The 23,795-nt window shown below is 41.1% G+C and overlaps 2 protein-coding genes across 8 annotated transcripts in view; one reads left to right on the top strand and one right to left on the bottom strand.

Moving 5' to 3' along the window:
- Positions 1-6,067, top strand: part of TARBP1 (TAR (HIV-1) RNA binding protein 1) — an 84,403-nt gene extending 78,336 nt beyond the window's left edge. Inside the window, exons 27-30 of one of the 3 annotated variants that reach the window (XM_049868047.1) lie at positions 2,472-2,663; positions 2,846-2,970; positions 4,406-4,542; positions 5,350-6,067. In XM_049868047.1, the coding sequence (XP_049724004.1) occupies positions 2,472-2,663; positions 2,846-2,970; positions 4,406-4,542; positions 5,350-5,503 (608 nt within the window). In that variant the 3' untranslated portion in view covers positions 5,504-6,067. Of the gene's footprint in view, positions 1-2,471; positions 2,664-2,845; positions 2,971-4,405; positions 4,543-5,349 lie in introns of those variants that run through there. The other 2 variants (XM_049868048.1, XM_049868049.1) reach the window with 2 other exon arrangements.
- A 1,133-nt stretch (positions 6,068-7,200) lies between these two features.
- On the bottom strand, positions 7,201-22,591 carry LOC126066738 (cytochrome c oxidase assembly factor 6 homolog). Of its 5 annotated transcripts, none has more exons than XM_049868055.1 (3): positions 22,306-22,393; positions 21,123-21,282; positions 7,201-11,923 (listed from the first exon to the last, which is right to left on the bottom strand). In XM_049868055.1, the coding sequence occupies exons 2-3, from the start codon at positions 21,264-21,266 to the stop codon at positions 11,828-11,830; spliced, it is 240 nt and encodes a 79-aa protein (XP_049724012.1). In that variant the 5' UTR covers positions 21,267-21,282; positions 22,306-22,393; the 3' UTR covers positions 7,201-11,827. The 5 variants fall into 5 exon arrangements, with proteins under 5 accessions (XP_049724012.1, XP_049724013.1, XP_049724010.1 ...); XM_049868056.1 differs by having other exon boundaries at positions 22,301-22,361; XM_049868053.1 differs by lacking the exon at positions 22,306-22,393 and adding an exon at positions 22,524-22,591 and having other exon boundaries at positions 7,202-11,923.
- Between the last annotated feature and the right edge of the window lie 1,204 nt (positions 22,592-23,795).

The following is a 23,795-nucleotide window of genomic DNA, read 5'->3' on the forward strand; positions in this document are numbered from 1 at the left end:
ATGGAGCTTGCATCCTTGTGGGGGAGATAATCATAAACAAACATACAATATAATGTCAAGTAGTAAAAGGTACTATTTTCAGAAACCATAAAACAGGGTGAAGAGATAGGGACAAATAGAATAACCTTTCTAAGGAGTTGACATTAATAGAGAAATCAATGAAGGGAGAGAGCAAGTAAAGCAAAGATCTAGGGGAAGAGCTTTCCAGGAATAGTGAATAGCAAATATGAAGATGTTTCGGCAAAAGAGGCGACATAGTCATTTTATTTGTGTGGTGAGGAAAGCCTGACTGGAATGGGCTGAGTAGAGACTGGGAGGAAAGGAAATAGAGACAACATATACAGACATGTGTTTTGAGTTCAGCCGTAGAGTGGAGCAGAGAAATGAGGATGGGGAAAGACTAGGGAGGTATTTGTTTCATTTATTTTTGGTAAAGAGAGTTAACATACCAATAGGTTTTTTATTCTGAGGCTTAACTGTTAGTATCCACCTGAGGTTTTTCATTGGTTTGATTTTCTTCTCAATCTGCATGTTCTCCTTGAACACTTCTATGAGTTCCTACCACAACTTGAAATCCTTACCTATACAACTGTTAACTTTGAGCTCCTTATCTCTTGCCCATGCTCTTTCCCGAGAGCCTATTGGACATTTGTACCCAGATATTCCATAAGCTCTTTAAAAGTCAACATATGCAAACTGAATGGTGCCACTAAATTATTATAGAAGTTATTTTTTCCTTAGCCCGTCCTGCATTGACTTAATTTCGATTCTCACTGTCTTTGCCTGGACTAGTGCAAAAGCCTCTTCATGGTTTTCCAGCCCCAATATATCATCCACATCACTTTGAAGAGGGATTTTTCTAAAACACAAAACCAGTACTGGTATTTTGAATACACTTTGAAGAGGGATTTTTCTAAAACACAAAACCAGTACTGGTATTTTGAATACACTGAGGATCACCAGAAGTACAAACAAATCAATCTTAGAAGAAATATAACTAGAATGCTCCTTAGAAGTGAGGATGGCATGACTTCATTTTGCTTACATTGGACATTTATCATCAGGAAAGACTGATCACTAGAAAAGGACATCATGTTTGATGTGAGGGAAACCCTTAATGAGATGCACTGACACAGTGGCCACAACAGTGGACCCAAACATACCGGTGATCATGAGGATGGTGCAGGACTGGGCAGCATTTTGTTCTGTTACACATAAGGTCACCATGAGTCGGAGCCAACTTGATGGCAACTGACACCACCACCTGTAGAATAAATTCTTTATCATTATATAAAAAGCCCTTATGATCAGCTCTGAGCCTGCTTCCTTCCATTCCTACACAAAAGTCCTTGCTCTTGCTGCATTATTGTCCTTCCGTGTTTTGTCCTTGTACACATGCTGTATCTACTGTCTGCATTGCCCTTCTCCCACATGGTCTGCTTTGCAAACTTTAACTTCTCTTCCCTTAAGCCTTTCTGGGTCTTACTCTTTGGTCCCCCTCCTCCAGACAGTAATGACTCATTTTCTGTGTGAGCATACTCTTACTATCCTACTATGCTATAATTATTTGCATGTCTGCTGTATCTCCAGTAAACGAAGTGCTCTTTGTGGACTGGGAATGTGTCTTATTGTATAGGCAGTCAAGCATGGTTCAGTCAGCAGTCTGGAGTGAGTCAGGAGTAAGAGTCCAAGAAGTACAGGGATGAATTTTCTCTTAAGTCATTCTCAGTTCTGTATTACTAAGATCAAAACACTGTAATTATATAGGTTAAATAACATTATTTATACTTGTCAAATTAGTGAAGAAATAATTGCTCTGTAGAATATCCTTCCTTTTAAAAAAAGTTTTCCAAGTACTTGTAAAATAATTTAAGATAAAAGAATTTTTTAAACATTTTAGGGATACCGTATTTCTATAGTAATCATAATCTAACACATTACCATTTGTAAGATACACTGTTATTTTGTATATCTCTAAGGAAAAAATGCTGCCAAGCCATGATATTGATTCTGAGATGCTTCCTAATTTCAGATATGCAAAAATGTGAAAAAAATGTGTACATCTTAGATTCTTGTGAAATGTAGTATATTGGTTAGTAGAGCTGAACTGAAAAACTTAAAATATTGAAAATGTCAAGTGTATCAAAATCCAGGCAAAGTTCTTTAGTTAATGTGATGAATCTCATTCCAAACTATCATTTTAAACTATTAAAAAATTAATATACACACACACATATATATATTTATATACACACAAATGGTTAAACGCTCAACTGTTAGCTGAAAGGTTGGCAGTTTGAACCCACCCAGAGGCACCTTGGAAGACAGGCCTGGCGGTCTGCTTCCAAAAAGTCACCGTCTTGAAAATCGTATGGAGCAGTTCTGCTCTGCACACTTGGGGTCACCATGAGTCAGAATTGACTCAGCAACAACTAGCAACAAATATATATATGATTATTTTTCCTTCCCAGGTTCTACCTCAGGTGAAGCAGATAACAAATCAGAGTGGACTGACGTTCAGAAGAAGATTATCCCATGGAAGAATAACGTTCCACATTTAGAACTGGAGCTCGAGTTTCAGGATCGTGCCGCCAAACTTGGGAAGTCAATTGGAAGACTGATTGTAGTGGGCTCACTCATTGATAAACCAACCAACTTAGGAGGTAAAATTATAGTTTTCCAGGGAACTTGCTTAAAATCTTTTGATCCTAAAAAGTTTAATCAGTCCACTGCCATTTTTGGCTCTTCCCCCGCATTTGGGAAAAAATGCAAAAGAATATCTTGGGCATAATGAACTTAGCATTTTATTGGAAAACAATCTTTAATTTTCATCTGTTCTGTGTAGGATTGTGCCGGACCTGTGAGATATTCGGGGCGTCGGTGTTTGTTGTTGGCAATCTTCATTGTATCAGTGATAAACAGTTTCAGCACCTCAGTGTTTCGGCAGAACAGTGGCTTCCTTTAGTGGAGGTGGGTGGAAAATAATTTATTAGACATAATTTGACTTGCTCTATTACTAAAAATTTTTATAGTATTCTGTCGTCATGTATCAATCATTTTCTAGTAATTTATAGTAGTCCAGCCTTTGTTGTTGTTGTTAGGTGCCGTCGAGTCACTTCTGACTCATAGCGACCCTATGTACAACAGAACGAAACACTGCCCGGTCCTGCGCCATCCTTACAATCGTTACGCTTGACCCCATTGTTGCAGCCACTGTGTCAGTCCACCTTGTTGAGGGTCTTCCTCTTTTCCGCTGACCCTGTACTCTGCCAAGCATGATGTCCTTCTCCAGGGACTCATCCCTCCTGACAACATGTCCAAAGTGTGTAAGACATAGTCTCGCCATCCTTGCCTCTAAGAAGCATTCTGGCCGTACTTCTTCCAAGACAGATTTGTTCGGTCTTTTGGCAGTCCGTGGTACATTCAACATTCTTCGCCAGCACCACGATTCAAAGGCATCAGCTCTTCTTTGGTCTTCCGTATTCGTTGTCCAGCTTTCACATGCATATGATGTGATTGAAAATACCATGGCTTGGGTCAGGTGCACCTTAGTCTTCAGGGTGACATCTTTGCTCTTCAACACTTTGAAGAGGTCCTTTGCAGCAGATTTGCCCAATGTGATGTGTCTTTTGATTTCTTGACTGCTGCTTCCATGGCTGTTGATTGTGGATCCAAGTAAAAGGAAATCCTTGACAACTTCAATCTTTTCTCCGTTTATCATGATGTTGTTCATCGCTCCAGTTGTGAGGATTTTTGTTTTCTTTAGGGCAGTTCTACTCTGTCCTATAGGGTCGCTATGAGTCGGAATCGACTCGATGGCACTGGGGTGGTGGATTTATGTTGAGGTGTAATCCATACTGAAGGCTGTGGTCTTTCATCTTCATTAGTAAGTGCTTCAAGTCCTCTTCACTTTCAGTCTACTTTTGAAAAGCGTTAGCCAGTGAAAACCTTATGACTAGCAGCGGAACATTGTCCAGCCTTTAGTATCTTAAAATAATAGTTAAAAAAATATATAGCCTCCTTTTGTTATTCTATTTTATTATTTTTCACATTTTTGTACCTTTAGATATCATCATCAATCCTGGATTTATTCTTTTCAGTAAAATGTGCCCTGTTGCAGCTCATTCTTGATTTAGGAATAATTTTTATACATTTATTTGATGTTCGTAGAATTCTTTTTTGTAGTATAAAAAACAAAAAACCCAGTGCTGTCGAGTCGATTCCGACTCATAGCGACCCTGTAAGACAAAGTAGAACTGCCCCAGTAGTATATAATTCCTTTTTCTTTGAAAAAAATTTTATTTAACAAGCTTCGTTTATTAAAAGTCCCTTTAAAACTCTGATTTTACTCGAAGCATTAAGTATAAATGATGTAATACTCTGCTCTTTTTAAACTAATGTAAAGGTAAAACCACCTCAGCTAATTGATTATCTGCAGCAGAAAAAAGCAGAAGGTTATACCATCATTGGTGTGGAGCAAACTGCCAAAAGTTTAGACCTGACTCAGTACTGCTTTCCTGAGAAATCTCTCCTCTTGTTGGGGTAAGGAACTGTCTTGTGCATGTGTACCCTGAGTCCCCAGTCCACAGACGGCTCTGCCTTCCTGTTCTACAGCTCACCCTGACCGCTGACACTTGTGCGTGTGTACCCTGAGTCCCCAGTCTACAGTTGGCCTCACCTTCCTGTTCTATAGCTCACCCTGACTGCTGATACTTGTGCGTGTGGACTCTGAGTCCCCAGTCTACAGACGGCCTCACCTTTCTATTCTACAGCTCACCGTGACCGCTGATACTTGTGCGTGTGTACCGAGTCCCCAGTCTACAGTCGGCCTCACCTTCCTGTTCTACAGCTCACCCTGACCGCTGATACTTGTGCGTGTGTACCCTGAGTCCCCAGTCTACAGTCGGCCTCACCTTCCTGTTCTATAGCTCACCCTGACCGCTGATACTTGTGCGTGTGTACCGAGTCTGCAGTCTACAGACGGCCTCACCTTCCTGTTCTACAGCTCACCCTGACCGCTGATACTTGTGCGTGTGTACCCTGAGTCCCCAGTCTACAGATGGCTCCAACTTTCTGTTCTACAGTTCACCCTGACTGCTGATACTGTAGCCACTCTTCTGACCTGTGACATTTATGGAAAGAGTTCCTACTTTTGGTTTTGTTTTACCCGCGTCAGACGGTTAAGTGAGCACAGAGTTGAACCATAAATCCTTTTTACAGTCTTATTTGTTTCCTGGTACCACAGGCTAATTTTGTTAAGCTGTCTCTTCCAGTAACATTTAGAATACCTTAGGGGAAACTTACTTACTACAAGAAAATCAACCATTTTCCCCCATTTTTATTCATCAGAAATGAACGTGAAGGAATTCCAGCAAACCTCATCCAGCAGCTGGATGTCTGTGTGGAAATCCCTCAGCAGGGCATCATCCGCTCCCTTAACGTCCACGTGAGTGGAGCGCTGCTGATCTGGGAGTACACGAGGCAGCGGCTGCCCCGGCGCTGACAGCAGAGAGAACACGTTTGTGCCTTATTGGAGATCAACTTTTGGTGCTATTGAAACAATTTTTTACAGAACTGTTTGGACTAATGAAATAGATTCTGAAAGTTCACCGTAATAATTTGTATTTTTTTTCTTGCAACTTAATGCCAAATTTTTTTCATGTGCCTTAAATATATATTTAAAAAAAGAAAACAATATTATTGACTCCTAAATAAACACTTTGTTAAATTACATTGCTTCTTCAGTGAAAAATTTAAGCAATCATGTAAATAAAACAATGTACTTAAAAGAATAAATTCTTTCTAGAAACTAGGATCGTTAGAGATGTGGACTGTGATAAAGTGAGGCGAAATTAAAGCAACTGTTACCTATAAGCACCCGTACCCTTAAGTCATAAGGAAACATGGTGGAGGTAAAAGTTTGGAATGAAGGAGCCATCAGCCTATTTTTGCTGCTTTATATCTACTTATTCCCACGAGCATACATATACTTGGCAAGATGCTGAGCCAGATTCCCCATAAAGTTCATCATGCTTTATGTACAGTTCAAGCTTTATTTGTTAAAGACATGAACTTGGCCATAATTGTTCATATTTAAGTTTTATGAAATTTTTCATATATAGCCTTTACCCCAAGAGTTTAAATAGTGGTTAGGAATAAATCATTTTGTTAGTGTATAATATAACTTTAATAACTATAAAAATGAACCCAAAGGAGCCGAATCGCTCTTGGATATATATATATAGAAGGTGAGAATGAAACCTATGGGTTCTGATTTACTGTTTTTTTTTTTTTTATTCCAGACAATGTTTCTTTCTGTGCACATAGGGTCGCCATGAGTTGGAAGCCACTGGATGGCACCTAACAACAATTCCTGCAATGTTTTTGTTTTATATTGGGATTACTTCATTATTTAATAGTAACAGCCACTTCTCACCATCCAGCAGTCAACTTCAGTTATGCCTAGGTCACTTTCAATAATATATAGAGTCCCTTACCTATATATATTTTTTTCCTTCGGTAATTTTATTTTGAAATCATTTTAGTTTTGCAGAAGAGTTGCTAAAATAGTACGTAAAGTTTTCATATGCCCTTCACCCAGGTTTCCCTAATATTAACATCTTATCTAATCATGGTGCCTTTATAAAAACTAAGAAATTAAATTAACATCAATAAGGTACTGTTCACTAAATTGCAGATTTTATTTGGATTTCCCATTTTTCCACTAATGTCCTTTCTCTGGTCCAATATCAAATTCAGGAAAGTACATTGCATATAGTTGTCTCTTTACTCTCCTCCAATCTCTGACAGATTCTCAGTCTTTCCTTGTCTCCTACGACTTTGAAAAAAATTTTTTAAATTCTATTTGTTGTTGAGAGTATACACAGAACATACGTCAATTCAGCAGTTTCTATGTACAGTTCAGTGATGTTGATTACATTGAGTTGTGCAACCATTCTGACCCTCCTTTTCTGAGTTGTTCCCCCTCATTAACATAAACTCACTGACCCCTAAGGTTCCTCCCTCATCTTTCAAGTTGCTGTTGTCAGTTTGATCGCATATAGATATATCCTGAATGAGCACCATGCTCAAGGCAGACATTCTTTACTAGTTAAGCAAAACCATTGTTTGGTTTTAAGAAGATGTAGGGGAATATTTTTGGTTTAAAGTTTAAAGGTTGTCTCAGGGCAATAGTTTCAGGGTTTCATCCACTCTCCATGGCTCTGGAAAGTCTAGAGTCTGTGAGAATTTGAAATTGTTTTGCGTTTTTCCCCCTTTTGATAAGTATTCTATACAATCGTTGATCAAAATGTTCAGTGGTAGTCAGGTACCATGCAGTTTTTCTGGTCTCATGGCCAAAGAGGCAGTTGTTCATGGAGGCAGTTAGGCAAATGTATGGCCTCACTTATATAAAAAGACAAGAACAGGCAAACATTCTTAGTGGTTTATTAGTGGTTACCAGGGCAGGAGGGAAGGGAAAAGGAGAGATTATTGCTTATGGAGTACTGACATTCAGATTATGGCAATGGAAAAATAGCATTAAGAATAGGGTGGCACAGTTGATTAATTGCTGTCGAAAAGTTGTACACCTGTAAAAAGTTGAATTGGCTGAAGTTGTGTGACAGCAGTATTTATAACAATGACAAAAAGACAGTAACTGCTAAGGCTGCTTATGCACAACCACACACTTCATGGGGTTTCGGTCCTTGGAGGTTTAGGGTCATGGTTTCATGGGACATCCCGATTAAGTGGCCTTAACATCATGTTTAGTGCTTCTGTTCTACCTCCTAGTTCATTGTGTAGAGTGCTTGGGAGTTGGAATCGACTCGACAGCAACAGGTTTGAGTTTTTTTTTTTCCTGGTTTGGGGTCTTAAAAGGTTGCAAGTGGCTATCCAACAACTGGTCTCTCTTCACTGGAGCAACAGAAGAAGGAGAGTCAAGTGTAGAAGGAGGAATTGGAATGTGTGTCTTTGACATTTTTTAAAAGTACTGGGTAGCGTCTAATGTTCTGTCATGATTAGTCTGAGGTTATGGGCTTTTAGGAACAATACACAGAGGTGAAGTACCCTTCACATTATATCAGAGGGTACATGGTACCTTTGACTTTTTACCTTGACCATTTGGTTAAGGTAGTTTGTCAGGTTCTTTGTAACAATCAGTTTGTTAGAAGTGTGTCATGAAGTCCAGCCTGCACCCAGAGGTAAGGAAAATAAGGTCCACCTCTGAAAGTAGCAGCAGAGAATTGGTGGACCTGTTAAAACCACCATAACAATAAATCTTTAGGAGATACTTGGAGGCTATGCAGATAACGCTGTTTCTCCTTAGCTGTTTTGCCCACTAATTTTAGCATTCATCAGTGGATATTGCCTGTAGTAATTATTACTATAGTATTCTAATGGTGATAGGCTATTTCCGTCATCTCTTCATCTATTATTGGAATTCTTTGTAAGGAAGACTTGTCCCTTACTCAATCGCCTGTTTATATCAGTATGGATGGTGGCTTCTGTGTCCTTTTGACATGTTCCCATTCTTTTTTTTTTTTCCTTTAAGCCCTTCTTTACTTTCTAGCTGTACAAGATGCTCAAGGCTTATCTTTGATTTTCCCTACTCCAGTCCTAGAATCAGGCATTTCTCCAAGGAAACTGGTTAGTTTTATTGGAGAATGGTATTTAGAAACCCAGATCTGGGTGCTAGATGAGCTCATTGCTACTAGAATGTCACTGCTTTTTGCCCTCTCAGTGGACAGGGCTGTGAAATATTTCTATGTATACTAGTCTTTGTATACACACATACCTATATATTTACCAATGTATCCAGATCAAAAAACCCATTGCCATCGAGTTGATTCCAACTCACAGCAACCCTATAGATATATAAACATATCTAATAAACATGAGTTTTTACTGATTTCTCTGACATTAATCCAACACCAGGGGGTTCATTCTAACATGCATCTTTTACATATTTGTGGCTGCTTTTTCTGATAGTGAGAAACCTGGTTCTTATTCACTAAATTTGCTGATTTGTACAACACTAGAATACATGGAGCCAGAATTGCTAAAACATATCCCTGTGAGAAAGAAATTTACCAACTTGTGTACAGTTCTTTTTGCCTTCAGCTTTTTAGGATCCAGTCACACATTGTTTTCTCAAGTTATTTAGGTCAGCCCTTTCTTACCCACCCCTTTCAGTGAGGTTATGCCATATATTTATAATATAGTTAAGATTCGTTTTTCACAATCTACATCCCATACTGGAATCTTCCAGTATCTTGGTTTTATTATTTTTTTTAATATGCATACAATAAAAGTCACACTTTATAGGGTACAATTCTGTGGGCTTTGACAAATATATACTCATGGATACACCGATACATAGTGGTATACAGAGAAGTTTCATCAAGCTGAAAATTTCCTTCAGGTAGCCGCTTTGTAGTCAATCCCTTTCCTCATCCTCAACTGCTGTCAACCACTGATCTCTTCTATGCTGTACTTTTGTTTTTTCCAGGATCATATGAATGAAAGCATCTAATACGTACCCTTTTAGTCCTGGCTTCTTTCATGTAGCAAAATGCATTTAAGAATCATCTGTGTTGCGTGAATCAGAAGTTGGTTTGTTTTTATTGCTGGGTGGTATTTCATTGTGGATACACCAGTTTATTCATTCTTTTGTTGAAGGGCATCTGGGTTGTTTCCAGTTTTGACTATTATGAATAAAGCTGCTATAAACACTCATTTACAGGTTATTGTATGAATGTAAGTTTTCAGTTCATTTGGTGAAACACCTAGGAGTGGGATTGTTGGGTATATGGTTTAATTTTATAATTTTTGTGTAAAGTATGAGGTGTATGTCAAGGTTTGTATGTATGAGCATCCAAAAATTTCCAGCACCATTTGCTGAAAAGATTATCCTCTCTCCATCGAAATGCCTCTGTACCTTTGTCCAAACTCAGTTGACTGTGTCTACTTCTAGATGCTCTGTTCCATTCCACTGAACTATGTGACTAGTCTTTGCCAATGCCATACTGTCTTGATTGCTGAAGCTTAATAAGTCTTCAAATGATACAATTTGAATCCTCCAACTTTGTTCTTTATAGAATTGATTATTTTAGTTCCTTTGCCCTTCCACATAAATTTTAGAATCAGCTTGTAAGTATCTACAAAAAAGCTTGCTAGGATTTTGATTGGGATTGCACTGAATCTATCAAATTGGGGGGATTTTAATAATATTAACAGCATTGAGCTTGTATTCTGTGAACACAATAACTCCATTTATATCTTCTCTGATTTCAAATGTTTTATATTCTCAACTTATGGATTCCACACATATTTTGTTAGATTTATATCTACATATTCCTTTTTTCTTTGGTGTTAAAGTTCAAATTCCAGTTGCTTATTGCTAGTATATGAGAATATGATTATCTTTTGTATCTTGCCCTTGCATCCTGCAACCTTTCTAAAACTCATTGGTTCTGAGAGTATTTTTGTCAATATTTTGGGATTTTCTACAAAGATAACAATATTGTCTGCAAATAGAGCCAGTTTTATTCCTTTCCCATTTATATGCTTTTTATTTCTTTGCATTCTTGCACTGGCTAGGGCTCCAAGTTCATTGTTGAATAGGAGTTGAGAGCACATCTTTACCTTCTTATTCATTTTAGGGAGAAACCATTCATTTTCTCAACATTGAGGATATTAGCTATACTTTTTTTTTTTTCTAAAGATATCTTTGGTTAAGAGTAGCCACTAACCAAAAGGTCAGGTCAGCAGTTTGAATCCACCAGCCACTCCTTGGAAGTCCTATGGGGGCAGTTCTACTCTGTCCTATAGGGTCGCTATGAGTTGGAACTGACTTGATGGCAACGGGTTTGGATTGGGTATTACGTTACTTGTATATTTTAAATTCAAGTTTCTTCTAATCCTTATTTTTCAGTCACTGTATTAAAATCTTAACTCCCAGGAACACACAATGACAACATACTCTTTCTGGCATCTGTGATGGTTAAGGTTGTGTATCAATTTGGCTTGGCCATGATTCTCAGCAGTTTGGCAGCTATTTTTTGTAATGATGTCATCACCTCCATGATGAGATTGTTGTCAGCAGCCAGTCAGTTGAAAGGGAGTTTCCTTGGAGGTGTGGCCTGCATCCAATACAGGTGGACTTTCTGGCAAAGCTTGCTGGCTTTTGCTCGCTCTGGATCTTCCAGCTGGCTCTTGTTCATCTGACCTCCAGTTCTTGGGACCTGAAGTGGCAGCTTACCTGCCGATGTTGGGATTCGTCACCCTCTGCAGCCTGTGAACCAGAGGCCTGCTATCTACCTGCTGATCTTGGGTTTGTCAGCCCCTGCAGCTACATGAGTCAGGAGAAGCCTCCAGCCTGACCCACGGACTTGGGACTTGCCAGCCTGTACAACCACGTGAGCCATTTCCTTGATATGAATATATATATTTATATGGTTTGGTGGTTTTGCTTCTCTAGAGAACCCAGTCTATGCATCTATCTATATTTGCCTACTACCCATCCTCCAACAACAAAATAAATACTGTGTTTTTATGGTAGGCTTCAATATTTCTTAGAATATAGGTTTCTTAATTAAAACTAAGCATATATCTTATACCACTTTATCACAATTCTTCATACTCCAAATGATGGAATTCTCTGTTATTTTGATCATTTTAATTATTAAGAGTTGCATATAGGAAACAAATATTGATATTTACCATGATTCAAATAGTATTGATATTCACTATAGCCCCAAGGTCAATGGAGCATTTTCAAATGTCCAGAAAGAACAGTTTCAACCTTTGTGAAAAGTTCAGGAACAATCTAGGAGTTTTCAGTTGTTTTTGAAGGCTGGAATTCTCCTGCTTCAAATTTTTCTTTGAACTTTAAGTAGTCTCTTCTTTTATCAAAATATTTTATCTGTTGAGAAAAAAAGGTTTGAAATAGGGCAAGTTATTTTTTTTTTTATACAGCTTAGACTACCAGAAGCACATATTTAAACATAAATCATTCAATATAAATTGTTTAAGTGGCTTAAGTGGTTTGTATAATAGAATCGTTTTATTCAGTGGATTTGATGTATAAGGGTCCCCAGGTGCAGACCACTGAGTCCTAACTCTTTTTAGGTTACAGATCCTGTTGAAAATTTGATGTAACCTGTGAACCTTCTTAAGAAATACACATGTGCTTAAACACGTAAAACCTTCCATGCAATTGCAGAGTTCGTAGGTCTCTCAGATAAATCCTAAGACCTCATGACTTAAAAAGACTCTATGGATTGTTCTTATCAACTGTCACTTTAATTTTATAATTTATCAGCCATAACATTTCTGTCAAGTTAGCTTATCCAGAAATACACATTTAAGGATACATGTACAGTTAAAAGTTGTATCTATGAACTATGAATAGGTAGATGGCAAAGCTTCAATAAAGACTGCTGTTATTATTTTTATTTATATATTCTCTTTCCATAGGGAATGTGAAGTATTTTAAAGTAGTAAAATCGTAAGTAGAAAAGCAAGACCGAGGGACATGCACATGCCAACCATAAAAATTGCCATAAGTTCTGTGCCTAAGCTTTTCTGAAGACAAGGCAAAGGCAGAATACTATAAATTTTCATTGTCAGAATGGAAAACACTCATTTTCTTAAAAGCTTTGGAAAGATTTGATTCTTAACTATTTCACTAGGGCTTGAGAAAGTAAAAATTAGTTTGGACTGAGAATATAAAATCTGCCCTGCCATTTATCAAAGTTGGGATAAGAGACACAGATAAAACCCGCTACCAACTAAACATTTCTCCCAAAGACACATTACAGCCATGGGGTGTCATAATGGACCTCTTTGAGTGACAACTGCTTTCTAACTCACTGAGAACCATGTTCTCTCAAATCATGGACCACCAGAAATCTGCTGTTTGAAATTGTATCTGTGACTGATACTTACCATCAATCCTACTCTTGCCTGGGAGGATCTGTGTCAGTTTGACACAAAGAAACAGCTTGATTTCCAGCGCAGGTGCAGAACTTCAAATAAGGATCTCTGAACATGAAAGTCAACATTTATACTAACTTTGTAGAAAGTGGTACCCTGCGTCTACTTCTCAGACCAGACTTTACGATGACCTGTTTACATACAGCTCTGCTTGGCTTCATTTACATTTTAATTTGACTAACGAACTTTTCAACATAAATTGTGTAAGTAGCTTAAGTGATTTATATTCTAGAATCATTTATATGCACAGATCTGATGTATAAGAGTCTCCTAAGGAGACCAGTGAGTCCTAATCTTCCACTCTTAGCTGGAATCCTATAACTCTTTTCCCTTGGTGAGATGCCTCACAGTTCTGGTGTATGTTCTCCCTGGTTACAGTGAGTTCAGGTTACGGATTTAGCCCTGGCGGCATTAGGCTGACTGGGCTAGGAGAGTTGTTATATAAAGGATACCAAAGGAAGAAATGGACAATATCCTTAATATTTTTATGGCAGATTTACAGATTTTTTGCATCTTCTGGCACGTTTCCAACTGCCCAATGGAAATCTCCATTTAGAGGTCCCAATGTGTCTAAAACTAGCTAATCTCCAAAAACCTCCTAACTCCTCAATAAAGCAAACAAGGCCCTTCACGACTTCACCTCTGTCCATCCTCTCTTCTGAATTTACCACCAGTCCTGGAAATGGCAGCCATACAGAGATACCCCAAGACCTGAATGTGCTTGCTTCTTCTACGTCTTGCCTCCACGTCTTTGCATATACCATACTCTCTGCCTGGAAACCTCTACTGCCCAGTCCTAAGACCCTCAATATCTGGCACCTTCTCAAAGAGGCTAATGAATAGAGCTACAGGGGAATCAGCAAGCATTTACTGAGAAACACTGTATACATATAATGCTAGCACTGAGAGCCAGGGTAGTGGTGTGAATGCCAAAATATTAGTGCTTCAGGACATTATGGACAATACATGAAATTAATATTATGATCAAACATAATACCACCTTTGATTATAATATTATTAAGTGGAAACTATTTGTGTTTTCATTCTCTGGCAACTTTCCGCCTTATACAGGTTCTGGTTTTCATGGGTTTTACTGGATTTTCCACTAAAACAAGCGACGGAAAAGTTTTCTGCCCTGTCAAAGGCAGAAAACTTGTAAGACTCGGAAAAACAAGGCAGTCCCATCAAGTTCTGGCTCTCACAGGTTTCACTGTAATACCTGAGAAAAGAGCAGAGGTAAAAAGGGAACAAAGAACTGATTTTTAACGGGCAGGCTGAAAATAAGAACAGCCACAAGGTAGGAAATGTAGAAAGCAGTACTGCAGAAGAAAACAGTTATAAATGAGAAAGTGGTTATTATCAAATGCTGCATAAACCAGTTAGAATATTTTACTATACTTCCCATCCTTGTTGGAATTATCCATAAACTGCAGGTCACTGTCATTTTCTCCAACAACACTCAAGCCACACATAATACTTGGGTGGTTTCAGTATCCACATAGATGAGCCTTCCAATACCCTAGCCTCTCAGTTCCTTGACCTCTTCAATGACCTTGTCCTCCAACCTACCTTACTCCCATGATCATAGCCTAGACCTTGTCCTTACCAACCTTCCATAATCTTAATTCCAGGCATCCCAGTCTCCAACCACCACCTCTGAATTTTACAGTAGGACCCTGATGCCAACAATCTGTTGATTGTACCACCTTTTCTGATAGTCATTCCTCTTATATCCTCATCTCCCTGCTTACTCCTGAACTCAAAAGTCTCCAAAGATGTCCTGTCTCACTCATTAAAAACACGCATCCCTGCCCCCTATTACCTCTCTGACCTTAGCTGCTCCTATTCTCTCCATGCTGTTCTTTAAACACATTGGGCTTGTTCCCACTTAGGGCTTTTGTGTTTGCTGATCTCATTGCCTGGAAGTCTCTTCACCCAGATCTGCACATTTGCTCCCCAACCTTTTTCATTACTTTTGCTCAGACATCTCTATAAGGCCTTTCCTGACCATTCCATCAAACCTGCAAACCGACCTCTCACCTAGCACCATCACCTCCTGGCAGCCTAAAATGGTTTTCATCATATCACATCTCACCATTTAACATGCCTCTGATTTTACTTTTTGCCTGGCTCCCCCTACACTAGAATGTAGGCTACATGAAGGTTAAGCATTTTTTCCATTTCTTTCCCTGCTGTACTGTTCTATGGCACATAGTAGGTACTCAGCAATTATTTGTGGAATGACTAAATAAACAAGGACTAAAAATTGGGGATGGGGACTGAAGTTCCAGTAGGGCATTTGTAGAACAAAGAAGTGATTTAACTGACAGGCACCACGATGACTATCTCCCTTTGGAAGAAAGGCTGGCTGAAAAGGGCTTGCGTTTAGCACTGCAGTCCCACAGCGAGTGTTACAGAGGCACACCACATGTGTTTAGGGCTGTGGTGGCTGAATACTGCCTGCAACAGGTAGGGAGGTGTCATCGACGCTACTGCTGCCCCGTCCAGGTCCCCTCAGCCCATCCCCAGCTGCTCTGAGTATCGTTTGCTAATACTGCACAGCTGGCCCCCTCTGGAGAACTGCCCTCAGCTAAAGCCAGTGACTGACAGTGAGTGTAAAAAGGCAGCCCCCTTGTCACAGGAGGAAACAACTCTGCAGTGGTTATAGTTCCTGCTCCAGTGCTCCCCGGAGGCTCCAACTGAAGCTGGTCTGCAGCTGAGGTCACGCCCCTGCCTTACCTGAGGCCCTTCTGAGAGCTCCTGCAATAAGTCACCTGCACCAGAAGCCCTGGTTCAGGCCTCTGTCTAAGGACCCAGCCTAAGACGGTCAGCCTGACGCTGGGGTTCAGTATCAGGCAGATGGAAGCCACCTTCTCCAGTGTCAGCCACATCGGTAATTAAGGTGATACTGTGATCTCCTATTGCCTTACTCATTTTTTAAAACTGGTTCAGCACTCAGATGGAGACACCAACAAACTTTATTACATATAGCTTCTCCAACAAAATTCACTGTCACCGTTAGAGACAAAATATTTTAGATCATGAAGTTAAATCTGTCTTTTTCCTAAGGAGGAAGCCTCTAGGCTTAGGGTCAGGAGACTGGGCCCAACCTCCAGGTCAGCTGCTATCATTTGTGTGACCATAATCAAGTAACTACAGCTCTATCAGCCTCAGCTTCGCTACAAAATAAAGGGGATGAAATAGATGGTTACTAAGTTCTCTCCTAATTAAAAATTCCATGATTCTAGAAATTAGTGTTTTCTATGACCATTCTGGAGCCCTGGTGGCATAGCAGTTAAGAGCTCGGCTGCTAACCAAAAGCTGTTCAAATCCACCAGCTGCTCCTTGGAAATCCTATGGGGCAGTTCTACTCTGTCCTATAGGGTCGCTGTGAGTTGGAGCTGACTCGATGACACCGAACAACAACAACATGACCATTCTAACAAATCTTAAAACTACACAGACGATTTTGCTTTTATAGAAACCTTTTTTTTCCCCCCTTAGAGTATTATAAATGTGATTGAAGATTTTCTCAGGGAGAGGGTGTGGGGTTTATATTCATTGGGCCCAGCATTCTCTTGACTCCTTCCCTACCCTCACACATGGATCTTGTCTCCAACATCACTTCCCCTCTCCAGCTGAAGGTTTTTCTTTTACGGAAAGCAATTTAATTAGAAAAAGAAGCACGCAAAACTGCCTAGATTTAAAAGATCATATTATTAATAGTGCCCAATATTCTGATGAACAGAACCGATTGATCTAATGCCCTGCCGTATAAAGGGCTTTCTCTTCAAGAAGTTTAAAAAAAAAAAAAAAAGACAAAAGCCAAAGGCCTTTGGAAAATCTGGGAAGGAAACAGGTTTGAAGAGGAAATTAAGTTAATTTGCATGAACAGTAATTTTTGATAAACAACACTGAATCTTGGCTTTAATTGTCAGTTCTAGCATTTACTCGTGTTACCTTAGGCGAGAAGTAAGCCTAAATCCCCCTGCTGGGGCCACCTATGTCAGGATTAGTTACACCTGCTCACTTAGTACCAAAAACCATGAGGCTGGTACGGAGCTTAGCCAATGATAACTCTTCAGGAACTGACTGAAGAAGAATCAAGGGAGTGAGAGGATCTTTAGGTCTGCTTCCCATAAAGGAACAAGAAACGGAGAATAAGGAACAGGCTCAGAAAAAAAACAAACAAGGAACTCATTAAAAAGCCCATCTGAGAAAGCTTCAGTGTGAGAAACGAAAACAATTTGTGTGACATGGCCTATAAGCCAAGTAGTAAAAGGAAGGAGAATGAAGAACAGAATGTACATGTATTTGGGGTGGGGGAAAAAAAAAAAAAACGGAAGCAGGGGTCAAAAGGACTAGGTTTGTTGATGACAGGGTAAGTACCAGGAAAAACTGACAATAAATTTTGAAAGTACAGTAGGTACCTTTTAAATAAAAGTATAGGTTCTCTACATTCAGAACTCAGAAGTAGAATGTGCCTGCTGTGAACCTACCTGTCCTGTGCCAAGCACTGTGTTGGGCCCCAGGAGGACACTGCACACACCCCTGTCCCTGTCCCCACAGAGCTTACACTCTAGAGAGACAGACAAGTACTTGCTGCAATAGAGGGGTGGGCGCTGTGGTACAGGAAATGCAGTCTGGTTTGGGGACATTTGGGATGAGCACTTAACTCAGACCTGGGACGTCAAGGAGATGATGACCTAGAGATCACTTCTTAGCTGTGACAAGAATGAGCAGACACTAGCCAGGGGAAGGCTAAGTGATGCAGAGAGGCGAGAGAAAGTAACAAGTCTTGGAGGAACTGGGACTAGTCAGTAGAGCTGGAGGGAAGTGGGCAGTAAAGCGATCAGTGGGGTGGGGCCCAGTCCTCAGGGGACTTGTATGGCATGCTAAATTCTCTGGACTTTATCCTAAGGACAAGAGAGTGCCAAGAGAAGGCTGCAGTCAGGGGAGATATTCGATGGGATCTGCATTTTAAAAAGATCGCTCTGGCCACCAGGTGGAAAAGAAATTTGAGGGGTGGGACTGGAGCAGATAGGCCAATGTGGAGGCTGGTGGGGTGAATTAGCACCCTGTTGATGCTGCTGTCTTTCATTGTGGCTCGGGACACAGGAGGAGAAGGTTGCTGGGTCAGGAAAGGCAGGACTTCAGTTTTGTATATGTAGAGTTCAAGGCTGGTCCTGTGAACATCCAACTGGAGAAAGACTACAGGTGGCTGGACACATGGTTCTGGAGTTGAAGGAAGGCCCTGGCTAGGACATACATTTGGGCACTGACACACAGATGGGGCTTAAAGCCATGCTGAAGACAGGCTTGCAATGAGAAAGTGAGTAGCACAGAAGGGAGCTCTAAAGAGCACCGACATTTAAAGGACACACAGGAAGAACCAAAAGAGCATTCCAGAAAGGAGAGGTTGGTAGACACAAGGTGGAACACTAGGAGAGGGTGCTGTAAAGGGACCCAAGGAGACAGAACTATTGACATAGACCTGAATTATGACTAAGTTTCTAGAATGAGGCTTGTGAAAGTTATTTTCATGGATCCTTTTCTTGCATGGTGAGCACAGGAAGTATGTGGAGTAGTTAAAAGCATGGGCTCTGATTAAAAGTGACTGAGTTCAAATGCAGGCCCTGACACTTCAATGTGCCTGTCTCCTTGTCTGTAAAACTGGGTTAAAGAGTTACTGTGAGGAATAAATGAGATAGCTAATACATTTGAAGGGCCTGGAACAGATTTTGGCATGGAGTCTGTACTCTGTGTCAGCTGTGACTAAGACGTGGTGACCCAGAGGGAGGGCAGGGTCATCACGGGGTCACACCAGCCTGAGTATGAACGGGATTGACGTGCAGTGGCCACGGTTCTCACACTGGTCACAGGCAACACAGATACTATGACAGAGACAATGGCACTTGCCCTGAAAGTAAGGGAGCAGAAGGGTTTATGAGCCACCGGGTTGGAGAGAAACCACTGGGTTTTAGGACAGAGGAAAAATGAAAAAAAAAACAAGAACCAGAAGTATAGCTTACCAAAGGGGCTAGGACAGCAATTCCCAGCACAGTTACCCATGAGAATCACCCCTGGAGCTGGAGCTCTTTTAAAGAAGCTTGGGCATTATTTCTAGAAATTCATTAGATTTGAGGTGAGGTCGAAGATACAGCTCTTTAAAAAATCTCCACACAGGTTTCTGACATGCAGCCTGGGTGGAAAATCACAGCTCTAGGCCGTCTCATAGTGACAGGTCCCATAGTGACAGGGTTGTCCTGGGGAGAGATGGGAATGGGGTGGGAGTGGGAATACCTGCCAACACTCAGACCATAACTTACCTCAAAGGGCTTGCTGTTCACTTCCCGCATACACACACGCACACAGCCCCAAGTCCTTCCTTGTTCTCAGCCAACAGCCCCTCTGACCGGTCCACCCTATTCTCCATGATGAGGGCCCAGAGAGCAGGAGAGTGAGAAGGCCAATGAGGGGAAAGCATAAGCTGCAGTATTATCAAGGTAAAGGTCATAAAGATTCACATTTGACATCAGCCACAGTGCTTATTGTTTCCACTTACTTCTTAAATCAGGAGTTACTCTCAGTGCATCTGTCTAATGGAAAAACTAGAGATGGATAACATTTTCTGTTTAAATCATTACCTAATACAATCATAAGGCCCGCATTTATCAGTTCATATGTCAAGGGTGATATTTGATTTTCACACTAATTCCATGAGATCGGTTGCAATGTGCTGGTTTTACAGATGGAAAGTTATTTAACGAACTCTGCTGCCAGCATTCATGAGCAGCCCAGCCCTCCAATATGACTCCCATCCTCCGTCATACACTTCTTGGTGGTCTTCTTCCAGCCTCAGGTTCCTCCAACTAAAAATTTAGGGTCGGGAAGGTGAAGACCCTAAAACCTCCTTCATCTCTAAAATTATCTGTTAGCAAACTGCTTGGTATAGTGAAACAGCACAGATAAGGTTCAACCAGCCAGCTGGACCTGGTTTAGAGCTATGGTTCTGCCACTTACTCAGTAATACTGAGCAAGTTATCTGAATGTTCTGAGCTACAGGTGCCTCCTCTGGAAACTGAGAATAACAGCACCCATCTTAAACTTGATGATTAAGCGTCAAGCACTTAGCACAGGACTATTTACTAACCTCAGTAATGTTAGCTCCCTTTTCCAGGCCCCCTCATATTAAGACCAGGCAACAAAGAGCAAGCATGCTGGTCAGGGAAGTGCCTGGGGCAGCTGGTGGCCTGAACCACCACAGGAACCTTTTCTTTCTTCTACTTTCCAAACTCCTTTCCTTATAATTTGAGTATATAACTATGTGACTTGGGGTGAGCATCTGGGCATGGGTTATTTCCACAGTAGCTCCAGGTTAAAGAATTTGCCAACTCCTTCCCAAGACTAAATACTACCTGTTATGGATTGAACTGTGTCCCCCAAAAATATGTGTTGTAAATCCTAACCCCCTATACCTGTGGATATAATCCCATTTGGAACTAGATCTTTGTTATGTTAATGAGACCACAGCAGTATAGGGTGTGTTTTAAACCAATCGCCTTTGAGGTATAAAAAGAGCAGATTAGGTCCAGAGAAGGAAGCACAAATGGAGGGGAAGATATACTACACACCACGTGAAGATTGCTAAGGAACCAAAGAACGAAGCTAAAAAGAGACAACAGCCTTCCCCTAGAGCCAACAGAGAGGAAAAAGCCTTCCCCTAGAGCCAGCACACTGAATTCAGACTTCTAGCCTCCTAAACTTTGGGAAAATAAATTTCTGTTTGTTAACGCCACCCATGTGTGGTACTTCTGTTACAGCAGCACTAAGAAACTAAGACACTACCCTTTCAGACAATCCTGGAGAAGTCCCTTAATGAAATGGGTTGGAGGTTTTTGTTCATGTTTGCTTTTTGTAAGTAATCTTTGTGTGTGATATTTACCAAATGTCTGCTTGATACAAGTACATAAAACAACCCTACATTTCAATGTTTTCTCCTCAAAGAAATTTTGATGGCATGCCTAGAACAGTACACCATCTCATGCCCTACCAGTCATGCTGTGAGCTCAGTGTATTTTCACAGAAAACAGACACACATCAGAGTCAATACCAGTGTGACTTACCCACTGTTGGGGACAACTTGATTCAAATGAACTTCTTAACTTCTTGCACTGAGAAGCATCCTCGGTGTGCTCATCTAAACACTTCCAGTACTCATCGCGGGCTCCCCAGCAAGCCTGCCTTTCTTTCATAGAAGGGGCTGCCATTCCTAGTGGGATCAAGCTGTTGGCCAAAAGAACATTTGACATTAACAAGGAATTTGAAATTTGAGAGAAGGAACCAAACCAAAAAACCAAACCCACTGCCACTGAGCCAAGTCGATCCCGATTCATGAGAGAAGGTTACAAGAGAAAAAAATTGTCATCCCCTATTTAGAAAAAAGTCATGTCTTGGGATTTTAATGATGCAGCTGAGACCAATTAGTTCTAAGTTAACTATGCCTTAAGAACATGACCTTTTTTTATACATCACCTTTTAAAATTATTTTCCCACTTGCCATCCACAGACTTGTACTGCTATAGAATAGTTAAAATATACCAAACTCCACACTCTAATATCCTTGTCACTTGTTCTAAAGTTGTTTTCAACTGCTTCATGTTTGCATGGCTCACACCCAGCACAGTACCTGACACACGGCAGGTGGTCAAGAATTAGTTGCTGATTATCCTAGCGTTATAGGCAGTGGGAGATGTGGTTTGCTACCCTGGCTACACAGTAACCACCAGGTAGCTTCAAAACAGTCACGCTTAGCCCCTCCCTAGAGCAATTAAATATGCATCTCTGTGAGTGGGTCTTGCTATATTTTTTTAAAAGCTCCCAGGGTGATTCTAATGGACAGCCAGGGCAGAGAGCCACTGAAATAAAGTAGGAACAAACATCCAGGTGTTTTCTCTAACCATCCTAACTGCCAGGTTCCTTCGGATCATTTACATTACTTTCACTATCCCAGTCCCTGCCATTGCTCAGTACAGGTGCTAATCACGTCCTGGGACTGCTCTGCTGTGAACTCGGAAGAACACTGGCTTTTGAGGTTCATCTCATACACTATTTTGATTCACGCTGGAGAGGTGTTAGAATCACAGTTCTCAACACACTTACGGTAGCTCCTTTTTCCTTTTTTGGCATAATAAGGTTAACAGTGCCATTTTACAGTGTTGCTGTTCGAACCAAAACGCTGTACAAATAAATGTAAATGTAAATGTACGTGAGCAAAATTATCAAGCAGGACAAACACCGCTACCCAACTTCGTAGAAGAACCCGAGGCTCACGGAGAGTGACCTCTCAGGTCTACAATCCACGCGCGCCCCGCCCGGAACCAGGAGCAAGCCGACCTCTCCGCCCGCCTGGAACCAAGCACGTTTTCCCTTCAGCGCCGACTGGAACCAGAGGTCACACAGCCCAACAGCCGTGAGGCCGCCGAGCAAGGGCTGCCGCCGCGACAGTCCGCGAGCTCAGAACCCACCTCCCCGCAAAAGGAAAAGCAATTCACCCGCCAGCTCGATTGTCTGCTATGACCCTCACCGGATGCCGTTACTTTTGAAGGAGGGGGCGGGACTTCCTGTTTCCTCTGGTACCTGCTAGGGTAACTTCCGGTCCTGCTCACGCCTAGTAGGGGCTGGTCTACGGTTCTGTGCAGGTGGAGCGTGATTGCGTTCTGGTTGCTCCTCAGGGCGCCGATGTCCTTGATCCCCTCTTGCCCCGTAGTTTTTCACAGCTTTGATGACCTTTGCCCCTTCGTGAATCTAGATTTCTATATATGTCACGCCCAGCGCGGGCAGGCCGGCTTAATATGCGAACCCAGACCGACAAGGCGAGCCGAGCACTTTCTGTGGAAACGTCGGAATCGACTCAATGGCAGCGGGTTTGGTTTGGTTTTTCAGTATTAGAGCTGGACGGAGCGTTAAAGCGTCGTGAGGCCTTAACTCTTTGCTCTTTAGATTTAAAAAGAAGAACGGAACAGTTCAGAAAGAGGCGGGTAACTTGCCCAAGGTCACATGGCAAATCAGCGGCCAAGCTGGCAACTCAGTCCCGTGGGTTGAGGTTTCATCCAAGACAATTTCCCAACATCATCACCTTAACTTGAACCCTTGCAGCTTTCTTCTGTGGATGGAAAAGGCTCCTGTAGTTGTATTTGGAGATACTGAAATAGGATATGAATGCAAAGTCCCTGTCTGCTGAGATGTGGTTGTTTGCGAGATTAAAATGTATTTGATTAGCATTTACAGCTAGGATCTGTGAACTTGAACTGAAAATAGTACAAATTGGTCAGAGGAATGGGAAAAATAGATATTTGCATTATTGTTTCTATCTCATTTTGTGGCTCCCCTTTTTACCCTTCAAACTCCAAGGTATTTTAAAAAGGTAGGAAGAGAGCTGCTCTGGATATTTTGAGAGGACACAGTATTTTTAATATATAAATGAGTTCTTATCTCTCAGCTGAATCTTTATTAACAAGCATGTTTATGGATAATGGTCTGTCGGTCATCTTGCCTCTGGTTCTTGAACAGATTCCATCTGCTCAGTTGTTTAGTCCTGTTGCCCTGGGTGCTGGTGGTGTTCATTCCTTTGCATTAAAATGGCTAAAGGCCTCTGGAAGGGTGGGTGGTTCAAACCCACCACCCACTGTGCCGATGCAGCAGTCGCCTTCCGTGAAGATACAGCCTGGGAAACCCTATGGAGCAGCTCTTCTCTGTCCTGTAGGTCACAGCTCCACAGCAACAGGTTTTCTATGCAA

This window comes from Elephas maximus, chromosome 24 (genome assembly GCF_024166365.1).
Source record: "Elephas maximus indicus isolate mEleMax1 chromosome 24, mEleMax1 primary haplotype, whole genome shotgun sequence".
NCBI classification, from domain to species: domain Eukaryota; kingdom Metazoa; phylum Chordata; class Mammalia; order Proboscidea; family Elephantidae; genus Elephas; species Elephas maximus.

Excerpts from the sequence above, each read along its gene's own strand:
- LOC126066738 (XM_049868055.1), bottom strand. The coding sequence starts at position 21,266 with ATGGCAGCCCCTTCTATGAAAGAAAGGCAGGCTTGCTGGGGAGCCCGC. Across the intron at positions 11,924-21,122 it reads CAAGTTGTCCCCAACAGTGG|ATAAAATATTTTGATAAAAG; the intron begins GTAAGTCACACT and ends TTTTCTCAACAG.